Source organism: Rana temporaria, chromosome 2, assembly GCF_905171775.1.
Source record: "Rana temporaria chromosome 2, aRanTem1.1, whole genome shotgun sequence".
NCBI classification, from domain to species: Eukaryota; Metazoa; Chordata; class Amphibia; order Anura; family Ranidae; genus Rana; species Rana temporaria.
This window is the reverse complement of record NC_053490.1, coordinates 104249002-104263920: the sequence shown is the minus strand read 5'-3', so window position 1 is coordinate 104263920 and position 14919 is coordinate 104249002. Positions and strand designations below refer to the sequence as shown.

Here is a 14919-nt window from a genome sequence, read left to right as displayed (position 1 = left end):
CCAGGGAGCGGACCTGATCGCCTCAGCCGACAGCTCCGTTAAGCAGTGAAGGGGGCCCTCTCCCGCCACCAATAAAAAAAGTGATCTTGTGGCAAATCAGAGACCACGTATCTGAAAGCAGACCGCCCGCTCTTGAAGAGGATACCGGGGTTATGGTAGATAGCAACATATTCCTGCAGTGGGCGCTCCATAACTGTTTAAAAATAAATAAAAAAAGTACATTTCTATTTTTTTGGAGCCTGTAAAAGCATTGCACCAGCGATCAGCAGGGTGGAAAACGGGAAGCATCTGGAACATGTTCCCAAAAGTTAAACTTGGTGTGTGTGGGTGTAAAAAGAATAATGGAGTGGGCAGAGGGCTTTCATCAGAGACACACAAGAGCACATCATTCACTACAACTCACTCCTAGGGGTCCTTTCATGCAAAACAGAAAACACAAAAGGCATGACGCACGGTAATCAGAACAGCCAACATTTGACCAAGTTGATTACAAAAATATTTACTGATGTCACATGATATAAATACAATGATTTCGCTTCTGCATGGTACTTTATGTGGCTGAATAAATACAGGGGCTCCAGTCTAGGAAGTCAAGGCTTTCCGTGCCATTTCCAGCGCTCCTCCTTGTGTCTCATTCCCACCAATGAAGCCAGAGGTGTGAACAAAGATACAACCTGGAATACCACTGATGGAGGAGAGGTCATCTGCCCGCAGTCCACGCCAGTCTTCTGGGAGAGAAAGTCTATGGGGGGAATGACATAAGTGTTTTAGGTAACAGAACAATACAAAAATGATAGGCTAAATGGCATAATGTAAAGAAAAATATATTGTAAGAATGCTGCATTGTTTAATGGACACCTCACATTCTGGCAGCAAGTGGCCAATATGATTCACCATGAGTGAGATATGCATCAATTGTATCTTCCTTCTAATCAGCTGCTTATACACAGGCCACATGCCTTGCATAGCTATACAGAGCCTTGAAAAAGGTATCCACATTTTGCCACATTACAACCAAAAATGTAAAATTTATTTTATTGGGATTTTATGTGATAGACCAACACAAAGTGTCACATAATTGTGAAGTGGAAGGAAAATTATAAAGGTTTATTTTATTTTTACAAATAAATACCTGAAAAGTGTGGCATGCATTTGTATTCAGCTCCCTTAACTCTGGTAATATCAGTGTGTAATTTAAGCTCAGTATAAAATACAGCTGTTCTGTGTAGCCCTCCGAGGTTTTTTTTAGAGAACTTTAGTGAGCAAACGGCATCATGAAGGCCAAGGAACACACCAGACTGGTCAGGGATAAAAGTTGTGCAGAAGTTTAAAGCAGGGGTTAACATGGTGGCAGCATCATGTTGTGGGGAGGCTTTTTTTCAGCAGGGACAGGGAAGCTGGTCAGAGTTGATGGGAAGCCAAATACAGGGCAATCTTAGAAGAAAACCTGTTAGAGTCTACAAAAGACTTGCGACTGGGGTGGAGGTTCACCTTACAGCAGGACAAAGACTCCAAACATAGCTACAATGGAATGGTTTAGATCAAAGCATATTCATGTATTAAATGGGCCAGTCAGAGTCCAGACCTAAATCCAATTGAGAATCTGTGGTAAGACTTGAAAATTGCTGTTCACAGACGTTCTCCATCCAATCTGACAGAACTTGAGCTATTTTGCAATAAAGAATGGGCAAAAATATCCCTCTCTAGATGTGCAAAGCCGGCAGAGACATCCCCAAAAATACTTGCAATTGCAGAGAAGGTGGTTCTGCAAAGTATTGACCCAGGGGGGGGGGCTGAATACAAATGCACGCCACACCTTTCAGATATTTGTAAAATATTCTGAAAACCCATTTATAAATTTTCCTTCCACTTGACAATTGTGCCACTTTGTGTTGGTCCATCTGTCACATAAAATCCATTTACGTTTTTGGTTGCAACATGACAAAATTTGACTGTTAAAAAAAAAAAATATATAAAAACATGACAAAATTTGAAAAATTAAGGGATGTGAATACTTTTTCCAAGGCACTGTATGGACAGCACTCCCCCCCCCCCCATTATTATGCTAAACCAATGTCTTTCAGTACTTCTTGACTTAATAAATAATATAGTAAATAAAAAATGTATATAGCATATACAATTGCAACACAAGTCTGTGTAAAATGACAATGGTCCCAAAATAGTGTCAAAAGTGTCCGATATGTCCGCCATAAAGTTGCAGTCAATCAAAAAAAAACAAAAAAAAACAGATTGATGCCATTACTAAGGGGGAAAAAAAAAAATCTATCCTTTGTTTTTTTAGACACTATAACTTTTGCGCAAACCAAATCAATAAACGCTTAATGCGATTTTTTTTACCAAAAACATGAAGAATACACATCGGCCTAATATTTTTTGGGATATTTATTATTTCAAACAGTAAAAAAAAAAAAAAAAAAAAAAAAATTGGATTTTTCAAAATTTTAGCTTTTGTTTATAGCGCAAAAAATAAAATAAAATGCAGTGGTGATCAAATTCCACCAAAAGAAAGCTCTATTTGTGAGGGGGAAAAAAAAAAAAAAAAGAACGTCAATTTTGTTTGGGTGCAGGGTTGCACAATTGTCAGTGCCGTATCGCAAAAAGTGCTCTGGTCAGGAAGGGGGTAAATTCTTCCGGGGCTGAAGTGGTTTAAGGCATCCCTTGCAACAAGATTTTTTTTGGGGAGATACGCCCTCCTAAAACAAATGACATCTAAAAAGGAATGCAGACCCTGCAATTTTCCTCAGAGCTTTGCAGATGAAGCAGTTGGTTGAAAATTATGAGAGCACAGAGAAACATACAGGGATTTTTCAGAATAACAAAAGGGTAGTAATCTACGAAAAAGGTTTTTAAAAATCCTAGTAATGTACATAGACCACCCAGAGGGGAACGATTACTGCAAGTTACTCAAAGTCACTGACCTAGAAAAAAATATCCAGGTAAGGGCAGCAGATGTTTTGGGGGTAGTGTAGATATCAGAGACTATGTACCCCCTATTTCACAGATTTAATAACCTATTTATACCCATGCTTCTTTATAAACAACAGTTTATTTAAAAAAACTTAAAGGACCAGGCCTATTTTTCAGACTGTGTCAAAGTCAAAAAACTTTTTTTTGCACAACAAAATTACTTAGAACCCCTAAACATTTTTTCCCCCAGACACACTCCAGAATAAAATGGCAATTGTTGCAATACTTTGTCACACCATATTTGTGCAGCGGTGTTACAAGTGCAATTTTTTGGGAGAAATAGGATTTTTATAACAGCTTACCGGTAAAATCCTTTTCTTGGAGTACATCACGGGACACAGAAGCATAGTAATTACTATGTGGGTTATAGAGTCTACCTTCAGGTGATGGACACTGGCACGCCCTTAAGGCAGGAAGTTCCCTCCCCTATATAACTCCTCCCATACCGGGAGTATCTCAGTTTTGTAGCAAAGCAATAAGTGTCCCAATATCCCCATCAAGAGGGGCGGGAGCTCGGTGTCCCGTGATGTACTCCAAGAAAAGGGTTTTACAGGCAAGCTGTTATAAAAGCTTTAAATTCTTTATCGTACATCACGGGACACAGAGCAGCATAGTAATTACTATGTGGGATGTCCTAAAGCAATGCCTAATGAGGGAAGGGAGACACCAAAATCCGCCGGGCGCCACCAGACGTGAGGAATCAAACAGCAGCCTGCAGCACACTGCGCCCAAAGGTGCTTTCCTCACTCTCTTATATCCAATTGGTAAAATTTAGTGAAAGTGTGGACTGACGACCAGGTCGCGGCCTTACAGACCTGAGCCATGGAGGCTTGATAATGCACTGCCCAGGAAGTGCCAACCGCTCTAGTAGAGTGCGCTTTAACCTCAAACGGAAGGAACCTTTCAAGCCATAGGCTTGAGTAATGACCTGTCTCCCTCCCCTCATTTGGCATTGCTTCCAATTGTCCATTCCCGGAATGAAAAAAAATCGCTGATATGCACGGGACATGCTTTCCTGCCCAAATCAGGATCTGGTCCACCTCTATTTTGGGCTGCACGACTCCTTGTGCCACCCTGGTGATTTATATAAACATTCCACAGCTGTGGCATAGACGGATTGAATCCTGACTGGGAACCCCCGCAATCTGTCTGTCCATGCTGATAGAGATTCGGGCAGCTCGTCTAGCCCTAACAGGTAGAGATTTCTCGGAAACCGACCACTTTCCCTGGAGAGATAGCTCCTCCAGGACTGCACCCCAGCATCTGTAGTCACAACCCGCCAAGATATTGGAACAAGGGACTTCCCTTTTAACAAATTCTGGGGAACCAGCCACCAGCAAAGGCTCTGCCGAACTGTTGGGGAGAGCAACATAGGGAAGTCTAAGGCTTGGGCTTTCTTGTTCCAAGCAGATAGGATGGCATGTTGTAGTCTCCTTGAGTGGCACTGGGCAAATGGGACGGCCTCGAATGAGGCTACCATTGTCCCCAGCAGCGGCATACAAAGGTGAATGGAAGGCTGACACTTTGAACTGACCAACTGGACTAGTTCCCTTAAAGAATCGACCTTTATTTGAGGCAAAGATATCTTTCTCTGATCTGTGTCTATGAGTAGACCTAAATATTCCAGCCTTTTCACAGGAACGAAGGCTGACTTGTCCAGGTTGAGAATCCAACCCATGGCCTCCAGGTACGGTGTAATGCTAGATTTAGAGTGTCAACTGAGCGATCTACCAGCAACAGATCATCCAAATAGGGTACTATAGATATACCGTGAGACCTTAGATTGGCCAACAGGGGGGCCAGCACCTTCGTGAACACCCGAGGTGCAGTGGCTAGTCCGAAGGGTAAAGCCACGAACTGAAATGGCGCTGATTTATCGCGAAGCGCAACAGCTTCTGATGGCCGAGAAAGATAGGTATGCGTCCTTGATATCTATGGACGCTAATAGTTCCCCCTCCTCGCAGGGAGGCAGGCATTGACCGGATTGATTCCATCCGAAAGGATCGGACATTTAGGAACTGGTTTAGGACCTTGAGATCCGAATGGGTCTTACGTCTCCGTTCGGCTTGGGGACAGTAAAAAGATTTGAATAGAAACCCAAACCTTGCTCTTCTACCGGTAGTTCTATGATCACCCCTTGGGAAGCATATGCTCTAAGGCCAACGCTAGAGACTTTTTCCTGGGTCTTTCGGGAGGCTTGAGGCCAGGAAGCGGGGTGGAGGAAATTATTGCAACTCCAGCCTGTACCCCTCGGAACCGTGGAGAGGACCCAATTGTCTTGGATCCTTTCTTGCCAGGCCCCCGCAAACAGCTGAAGTCTTTCCCCACTGAGTGGGGGGTGAACCTTCAAAATGCTGACCTAGATGCAGGCCTGGCCGGCTTACGGTTCCATGGCTTCTTGCCATGGAACCGTAAGAAACTGCCTGGAAGCAAGAGGCCTAAAAACTGTAGAGGAGGGCCCTTTAAAAAAGGAGGGGGGACCCCTAAACCTCTTTAACAGGCAAGAGCGTGCTTTGCCACTGGAAATTTCCTGGATATACTTATCCAGATCTTCCCCAAACGAACGCTCTCCGTGGAAGGGAAACCCCCCTAGAGGCTTTTTGAAAGGGGTTTCAGCTGACCAGTTCTTCAACCAGAGCAGTCTACGCATATGTACTAAAAGAAGTGTAAGGCGGAAGGACTGTTGTATAGAGTCCTTGATGGCATCTACTACAAAAGCATAATGCCTTGGGGAAGTCGGCCAACTCCCAAGCTTGCTGAGCCGGGATATCTTTCAAGACCTGCTTCATCTGGTCTTTTAAGGCTTGGCAGATACCAATAGCTGCTACTGCAGGTTGGGCTACTCCTCTGGCTGTAGAAAACAGTTAACGTCTCCAGTCTCTTATCAGTCGGGTCTTAAATATCTGTACGTTGTCCACCGGACAGGTCAGAGTCTTGTTCACACAGGAGATAGCCGTGTCCACTGTAGGGACACTCCACTTTTTAGTGAACTTCTCCATGGGATAAAAAAATATTTTTGGAGGCAGAAATAGTTTATCTGGATGTTCCCAATCTTGATAGATAAGACCTTCTGGTAGCAGATGAGCCGAAAAAGGTATACTCAGCCTGAGGGGCTTTTAAAAGGCCCAAGAAGAGACCGAGCTAGAAGCTTGCTCTAATAGAGATAAATTGAAGGCCGAAGGCAACAGCACCTGGTAATTTCAGGCGGTCTCCCATCCAGGTACTGACCAGGCCCAACACTGCTTAGCCTCCGAGATCAGACGAGATTGGGCGCTTTCATGGTGATGTAGCCGAAGGCTAACAACCTTTCGACTGAGAAGCTGAAAACGGTTCCTCCAGGGTAGAATCCTCAGAGACAGAGACATCTGACTGACCCTTTGCCTGATCCCCTGAGGGTAAGTCAACCTCTTCCGGGGATAGTTCCGACAAGAGGAACTCTGCAGAGGGAGAGAAAAACCTGGTGCGTTTCTCTCTCTCTCGTAGATGCAATCAAGTCGCTAATATCTGCTCTAGTCCACCCATGGCTGAGGCTAGAGCCTCTTCTGTTACAAACACTTGAGCAGGAGGGGCAAGGGCAGAAGCACCTCACCAGTTCACCCTGAGGGACCTCTGATTTATCACGAAGAAAATAGCTGCCGGAGCATGGCCGAGATCCACTTGATGGTGAACCCTTTGACTTTTTGCCTTTAGACCGTGAGATTTTTTCCCATAGTAAAGCCGAGGTACTCACAGCCAAAATTGCATCCACTTGCAGACCTATAGACCAGCAATAATGCTGCTATTTGATGGTCAGCGTGATGCAGAGCACACTATGCGCCATGAGAAAATGCCACTGTCAATCTATCCAGGCAATAATTGTACTAAAAAGGATTGTGCACAAACCGTCAGCCAGGATGGGTGAGGCAGACTGAGCTTTAATGGACTAGGTGCATGTCACCTAACCTGCTCTGCCCTGTAATTTCAGCCTCATACAGGGCAGCTGAAAGAGTCCTCGTGCGCACACTGCCGCGCACGTCTATCCCGAGGCCGCGCATGTGCAGACACGTTACCGCGCACGCATCTGGAGCGACGCCGCCTGTGCTCAAAATGCTGGGGAGCGCATAAACATTATGTTGTTGCGCGCGCCTATGATGATTACTGTGCGTGCTGATGCGCCTGCGCACGAGGTGCTGTTACTGTCAGCCAGCATGTGAGGGACCAGTCAAAACCATCCAACAGCCTTGGAGGAACCTTTCCCTGAACAGACTATCAGCATAGAAGGTGGATGCCCCCAGGCAAGTACCCATAATAGGTAATCCTCACAATCACCGATACACACAGGACAAGTCATGTAAAATGAGAGAGGCACAGACAGGCAAACCCAGGCAATCTAGCATAATGGTTTAAAGGAAGGAAACTTTCAGAACCAAGTTCTGAAGAACCTTCACTTACCTTATCCAACGCTTCAGGACTCTGCAAAATAGCAGTCCAATCTTCGCCCATCACGGAGAGCTGAGTCTGCAGACCTTCAGGGACCGGGTCCATGGACATGAACACCACACCCCTGGACCCGTATCGCACCCTGTCAGTAAACTATTGGTATTGGGTATGACCAAGCACTGAAAACCCAGGATCCAGCCCTCAAATGAGGAGCATTACAGGCAAAACCCTGTTCTTCTCAACCGAGGCCCGGGTACCGTCCACTTTGGCTAAGAAGCACTTTGGACAGATCCGGTTTCTATGGAGGCTTTTAAAATCCAGCATGGATCCCTCCAGTGGAGCTCCTCAGAGCACATGTTCACTTGTGACCAACACCTTAGACACTGGCGAAAAAAAACTGAGGTACTCCCGGTATGGGAGGGGTTATATAAGGGAGGGAACTTCCTGCCTTAAGGGCGTGCCAGTGTCCATCACCTGAAGGTAGACTCTATAACCCACATAGTAAGTATGCTTCTCTGTGTCCCGTGATGTACGATAAAGAAAAAGCAACGGTAAGACCCCCTTTCCCACTGAGGAGTTTTTCAGGCGGTACAGCGCCACTATACCGCCTGAAAAACTCCTTCACTGCCTACTCAATGTGAAAGCCCGAGGGCTGTCACACTGAGGCGATGCGCTGGCAGGAGAAAAAAAATCTCCTGTCAGCAGCATCTTTGGAGCGATGAGAGGAGCGGCATGTATACCGCTCCTTGCCATTTAAAACAAAGAAGAAACCGCGGCAATACCGCCCGCAATGCGCCTCGGGCGGTATTAACCCTTTATCGGCCGCTAGCGGGGGTTAATACCGCACCGCTATCGGCCGATTCCCACGGCAATCCCGGCGGTATAGCGCCGCTATACCGCCACCGTGGCTCCCGCTCCAATGTGAAAGGGGCCTAAAAAGTTAGCCCAATTTTTTTTTATATTGTGAAAGCTAATGTTACGCCGGATAAATTTACACCCAACATGTCACCCTTCAAAATAGCGCCCGCTCGTGGAATGGCAGGAAAATTTGACCATTCAAAATCTTCACAGGCAACGTTTAAAAATATCTACAGGTTACCAGTTTTGAGTAACAGAGGAGGCCTAGTGCTAGAATTATTGCTCTTGCGTCAACACCTCACATGTGGTTTGCAGTTTTCATATGCGGGTGCGTCCTACATATGCGTTTTCTTCTACACGTGAGCTGTGCGGGTCAGGGCTCCAACAGGATACCGAGTTAATGGCAGCCATAACCCCGGTATTCCACTTCAAACAGTTGACTACAACGATGGCAGGTGGTCCGGAAGTAGAATTCTATATCACACAACTACAATATAAAAGTTTTTAACTTTATGTTACAAGTCTGCGATTCTAAGTACTAAAGCTACTGGCTCAGCATAACAGCCAGGTAACTATAACAAGTCAGCCAGCAATAGCAATCCACTATTTGAGTCACTCAGCAAATGTCATCTTTAACTCCTTTTACTACCAACGCATATATGTCAACAGCAGCTGATGGATTGCTTCCACTGACCCCCGAAACATGCACCCCCTCCTGCCATGCTTCCCAGGCTCCACTATCCCACCTGTGTGCACAGTACACCCAAGCACTTTTTAGTAGTTGAAGAGTTGAACCACATGACAATTTTCAATAGATCTCCAAGCTGGAGTCAGACTTCACACTTGATGTGACGACATCTCACTCTCCCTGTCATGTCTGGGATGATAAAACACACAAAACTAAAGTGGACAGCAGACAGAAATCTCAGAATCAGATGCTGTCTTTTTTTCCCTAGTGCAGACATGACATTTTATCATTACTAATTATAGTTACTTAACACCACTAGGACGCTATTTAACATGTCAAATTAGGTTTTGTTACTCACCGATTTTGAAAAGTATTGGGACCTGTGGGGACACACTGCACCCTCCACTTTCCGCTCTGATCTGGATAAATTACATATTTTATTTGTTTCTCTAGACTTAGTTCTTTTTCCACCTGGAAAAGGTGCTCCTTCCAAGGACACCCACCTTGCGCCAACATGACCACTTCCCCACTGTTATCTACCTGGAGAAGAAAAATAAATTAAATATAAAAAGGGGCTTTACTGGGATTGTGGAAAACAACAAGGCAGTCATTTGTTAGCCAAGTACCAAAACAATTTTCACAACGTGCAGTATTTTTCATAAAGAAACAAAGCATACTGCCTGCAAACAAAATTTAAGAGAAAGAGGCCCTTTTTTGTAGAATGTGAAAGATGTTACGCTGAGTAAATAGATACCCAACAAGTCACGCTTCAAAATTGCACACACTCGTGGAATGGCACCAAACTTCAGTACTTAAAAATCCCCCATAGGCACTAGGCAACGTTTGAATTGTTTTTTTACAGGTTACATGTTTTGAGTTACAGAGGTCTTGTGCTAAAATGATTGCTCTTGCTCCAACGTTCGCAATACCTCACGTGCGGTTTGAATGCGGTTTACATACGTGGGTCCGACTTGCGTATGCGTTCACTTCTGCGAGTGAGCATGCGGGAACAGGGTAGCTTTTAAATTTATTTTTGATTGCTACTTTTTTCTATTTTGAAACGTTAAATTTTTTTTATCAATTTTATTCTTATTAGAAGGAATGTAAAAATCCCTTGCAATAGGAATAGTGCTCGACAGGTCTTTAGTGAGATATGGGGTCAATAAGTCCCAAGATCTAACCTCTAGGCTGGGAAGCCTAAAATAAAAAAATCTCAGCTTCCCAGCCGAGGCGGCTGCATTTTTTTCCAAAGCGGAGGCCCGAGTGTGAGGTCATAACATCACACCTGGCCTCCGAATGATCATAGAGACTCCGGGACCATCTGGCCCACCGGAAATCTCTAGGATCAGCATCCAGGGGCTGATCAGTTCCTTCTCCGGTTTGTCGATGGCAAGGGCGAGTCGGGAGACGCACCAGAGGGCGGCAGGACGTCCCCTCCTACTGCCTGTAAGAACGATAAAGCGGCTGAACAGCCACTATGATCATTCTTAACCACTTAAAGACCTTAGGTGTTTGCAAGACTGCTAGAAAATTACTAAAACCCCAAACATTATATATTTTTTTTTCTAACACCCTAGAGAATAAAATGGCGGTCATCGCAATACTTTTTGTCACACCGTATTTGCGCAGCGGTCTTACAAGCGCACTTTTTTTTGGAAAAAATTCACTTTTCTGAATTAAAAAAATAAGACAACAATAAATTTGGCCCAATTTTTTTTATATATTGTGAAAGATAATGTTACGCCGAGTAAAATGATACCCAACATGTCACGCTTTAAAAATTGCGCCCGCTCGTGGCATGGGTCAAACTTTTACCCTTAAAAATCTCGATAGGCGACGTTTAAAAAATTCTATAGGTTGCATTTTTTGAGCTACAGAGGAGGTCTAGGGCAATAATTATTGCTCTCGCTCTAACGATCGCGGCGATACCTCACTTGTGTGATTTGAACACCGTTTTCATATGCGGGCGCTACTCGCGTCTATGCGTTCGCTTCTGCGGCGAGCTCGTCGGGACGAGGCGCTTTAAAAAATTTTTTATGGGGTTTTCTTATTTATTTTTATTGATTTTATTATTTTTACACTGAAATAAAAAAAAATAAAATTATCACTTTTATTTCTATTACAAGGAATGTAAACATCCCTTGCAATAGAAAAAAGCATGACAGTTCCTCTTAAATATGAGATCTGGGGTCAAAAAGACTCTGATCTCATATTTAGACTAAAATGCAAGGGAAAAAAAAAAAATGACAACAAAAAAATTGTCTCTTTAAGAGGCTGGGCGGGACTGACGTTTTGACCGCCCAGCAGAGCTATGAGGACGGGTGGGGGCCATCTTGCCCTCACTCAAGTCCTCGCTCTCCAGGCGGCAGCATCCGATCTCCTCCGCTGCTACCGACGGCTACGGTAAGCGGCGGAGGGCGCGGAAAGCGGCGGGAGCCCTCTCCCGCCACCAATAACGGCGATCCTCGTGGCGAAATCCCGCCGCGGAGACCGCCGTATCGTTTACACGGCCCCCCCCCGGGGTCCTGCCCTCACAAGAAAATATGGACTACCTCAGTTGTTGCAGCGGCTGCTGCAGTTACTGAGATATCATATTTCCCACCGACGTACCCATTTACAATATGCGGGTCTCTTAAGTGGTTAAGGTGCAGGGAATCGCTGGCTCTAAAAGACGATATCTAAAGGACGCCTGTAACTGCAGACATCATTCAGATATCACCGCTCAAATTCTGTGTCGTCATAGGACATTACGCGGGCAGCAAGCGGTTAAATGGTGGTAGCAGGGATATTCTGCAGCTTACTGAAAGACAGGAAGAATAGTCCAATGCTAAAATCCTCAACATATCCCCTGCAAATACTGCAGCTGCTGACTTTTAATATTAGGACACTTACCTGTCCTGGAGTCCAGCGCCGTCCTCAGCAGAGTGCCGAGCGATTGCTCGTCACTCTGCCGCCCCCCCGGTGAGGGAACCAGGAAGTGAAGCGCTCAGGCTTCACTGCCCGGTTCCCTACGGCGCATTTGCGCGAGTCGCTGTGTACTGGGAACCGAGTGTTCCCAGAACACAATGGAGGGGGGGGGGGGATGGAAGGTGACGTCATGCCCGCAGTTTGCCCGAGACTGTGGCCGGAAGTGGTGTGCACCCCCCTCCCCCATGAAAGGTGTCTGATCAGCGGGAGTTCCACTTTAGGGTGGAGCTCCGCTTTAAAGACTTCTGGATGCAGGGCCCTTTACCCTTGATTGAGGCAATGGCAGCTAAGGTAACCTGCTTTCCAGTTTAATCCTGAGATCTGGAGCACAGAAATTGATGGACATGAGATTATTTGGTTTGCTTTCTTCAAGGCAGCCAGATGTATGCCATGACCATAGCATTGTTTGTCCTTTGAGTCGGGGGTCCTGTGCTGCAGGCTCAACCAGAGCATCTCCCAGAAACCATATTCTTTTAGTCTGTCAAGAGATTGAAACACTTCTCCCCAGGCTGGTTTTCCAGTGATTTAGGGCTGGGTTGGTGATCCAACAAAATAGGGAATTACTTGCTTTTCCAGGTCAACATGATGTTTTCCTGAAGAGTTCTTGAATGAAGATAAGCGCATGATACTGCCTAGAAGGGTACCATTAGACTCATGAAGAATCTCATTGCGTGAGGTCTCTTAAAACTCAATTCTTAAGCAAGTGCTCTCCGAGATGAGTTTCTGGGAGAAAGACTTTTTGCTTGGGAAGTGTCCAGCACAAGACTGAAATATTCCAGATGAAGGGAATGCTAGAGAATATTAGTTGCCCTGGAGCATCTGAATTGTTTTTTGGACATTTGCTGATAGCTGGAAGGTCAAAAGAAGGTCATCTAGACTGCTTGCAACTTGGATGCCCGAGTTCTAAGAAGGGCAAGCAGAGGTGAACTTTTTCTTATTTTCAAAAAACTATGGGTGCAGAGAATAGGCCAAAAGGCAGTGCAACAAACTGGAGTGATTGAATGCCACGGTGAAGCTCAGAAAGTGTAGACAAGGTGGGTAAATGGCAATGCGCAGATAGGCATCTTGATATCTACAGTTGCCATTTAGTCACTATGTCTCAGAGTCAATTTATGGCCTTTCAGATTCCATGCAAAATTTTGGAATTTGTTGAGAAACTAAGCTTTTTTTTTTTAGGACAAATACTCCCGTTGTGGAAGTAAAACACCTCCCCACCTCTTAGTCTTGATGGCAAGGTGTGTGTGGCCTTTTGCAGACAGATTTAACCGCTTAACGACCGCCGTATGTATATGTACGTCCACAGAATGGCACGTACAGGCATATGGGCGTACATGTACGTCCCTGCCTTTCCGCGGGTCCGATCGGGACCCCCCATGGTACATGCGGCGGTCGGAAATCGTCTGGGAGCGATCCGGGATAAGGGGGCGGCTATTCGTTTCTAGCCGCCCCCTCACGATCGCTCCCCGGAGCTGAAGAACGGGGAGAGCCGTATGTAAACACGGCTTCCCGTGCTTCACTGTGGCGGCTGCATCGATCGTGTCATCCCTTTTATAGGGAGACACAATCGATGACGTCAGACCTACAGCCACACCCCCCTACACTTGTAAACACACACTAGGTGAAACATAACTCATTCAGCGCCCCCTGTGGTTAACTCCCAAACTGCAATTGTCATTTTCACAACAATGCAATTTAAATGCATTTTTTGCTGTGAAAATTACAATGGTCCCAAAAATGTGTCAAAATTGTCTGAAGTGTCCGCCATAATGTCGCAGTCACGAAAAAAAAAAAAAAAAAAAATAAATAAAAACTATCCCCTATTTTGTAAACCCTATAAATTTTGCTCAAACCAATTGATAAACGCTTATTGCGATTTTTTTTACCAAAAATAGGTAGAAGAATACGCATCGGCCTAAACGGAGGAGAAAAAAATTATATATGTTTTTGGGGGATATAGCAAAAAGTAAAAAATATTGCACAGGAATATGTGAGTGCAATAGACTTTTAGTTTTCATTCAATAAAAGTTTTAAATTTACTACAATATGATGGCTCTAATCTATTTCTTGTGAGCATTAATAGAAGAAAATAAGCCATAATAACTTGTCTACTTGGGGAAGGCTGCAGCTTGATTGATCGAGTAGGATTGGTTATCCAGATTAATGAACCAAAGGCGCAAATAAAGCTGGATCTAGCGAGTGGCCATTGCAGAAGGTGGTGGGATAATCACGGAAGTGGTGATCACAGCTGCACTTTTAATCCACACACAAGGAATGTCAAGTTCTTTGGAAAAGTTGATCACTCACTGGGACCATTCAACATAACAGAGGAAAAGGAAGGGGGTTTTCATATACATTTTTCATTTATATGTTTTTTGATATTGCAATATAATGTTTAGAAATTTATTGGAATAAGCCGAGGAGCTGTCATAGGCATAGTATAACTGGGGGGATCTGCTAGTGAGCACTTGCACTGTGTCTTTTTAGGAGAATAATTGTGCACGGTACACCCAATTTATGCGCAGAGGTTTACATTTCAAGGTTAGCGCAAACCATTCATTGTCTAAATATTTTTTGGCATTTCATCCAAGGGTGACGTGCATTTTTGATTGCAGCAAACTAAATAATAAGTTATAAATCCATCATATATATTCTTTTGCGCTGGTAACATCCATTTTCTTGTTCATATGCTTGAAGGTGTCTTCAGGGACTGGGCTCCATAGCAATAAACCCTGGTCCTGTACAACACTCTGCAGCCAACAATGCCATGCACCAATTGCCAAGGTGTGTGCACATGCAGGATTCAATGCCCGAAGTGACATTACAGGTTGGTGTCTGGGTATGTCCACCCAGATACACTTCTATGTAGGCATTAGAAGAACGAGGTGTTTACTAAAGAAAAGCAAAGATTATTAAAGAAAAATAAGGTAGTTAAGCTAATGCTTCTCTCTCTCTCTCTGAAGGAAAAAAAACTCCATCACCTTCAGACAGGAACACAAACT

The 14919-nt window shown here is 44.6% G+C and overlaps 1 protein-coding gene across 1 annotated transcript in view; it reads right to left on the bottom strand.

Annotated features, from left to right (window-relative positions):
• Nucleotides 1–450: 450 nt before the first annotated feature.
• The window catches only part of MYG1 (MYG1 exonuclease), a 32543-nt gene continuing 18074 nt past the window's right edge, over nucleotides 451–14919 (bottom strand). Inside the window, exons 6-7 of the mRNA XM_040340689.1 lie at nucleotides 9312–9493; nucleotides 451–742 (exon numbers count right to left, since the gene is read on the bottom strand). Of these exons, the coding sequence (XP_040196623.1) occupies nucleotides 583–742; nucleotides 9312–9493 (342 nt within the window). The 3' untranslated portion in view covers nucleotides 451–582. The remainder of the gene's footprint in view (nucleotides 743–9311; nucleotides 9494–14919) is intronic.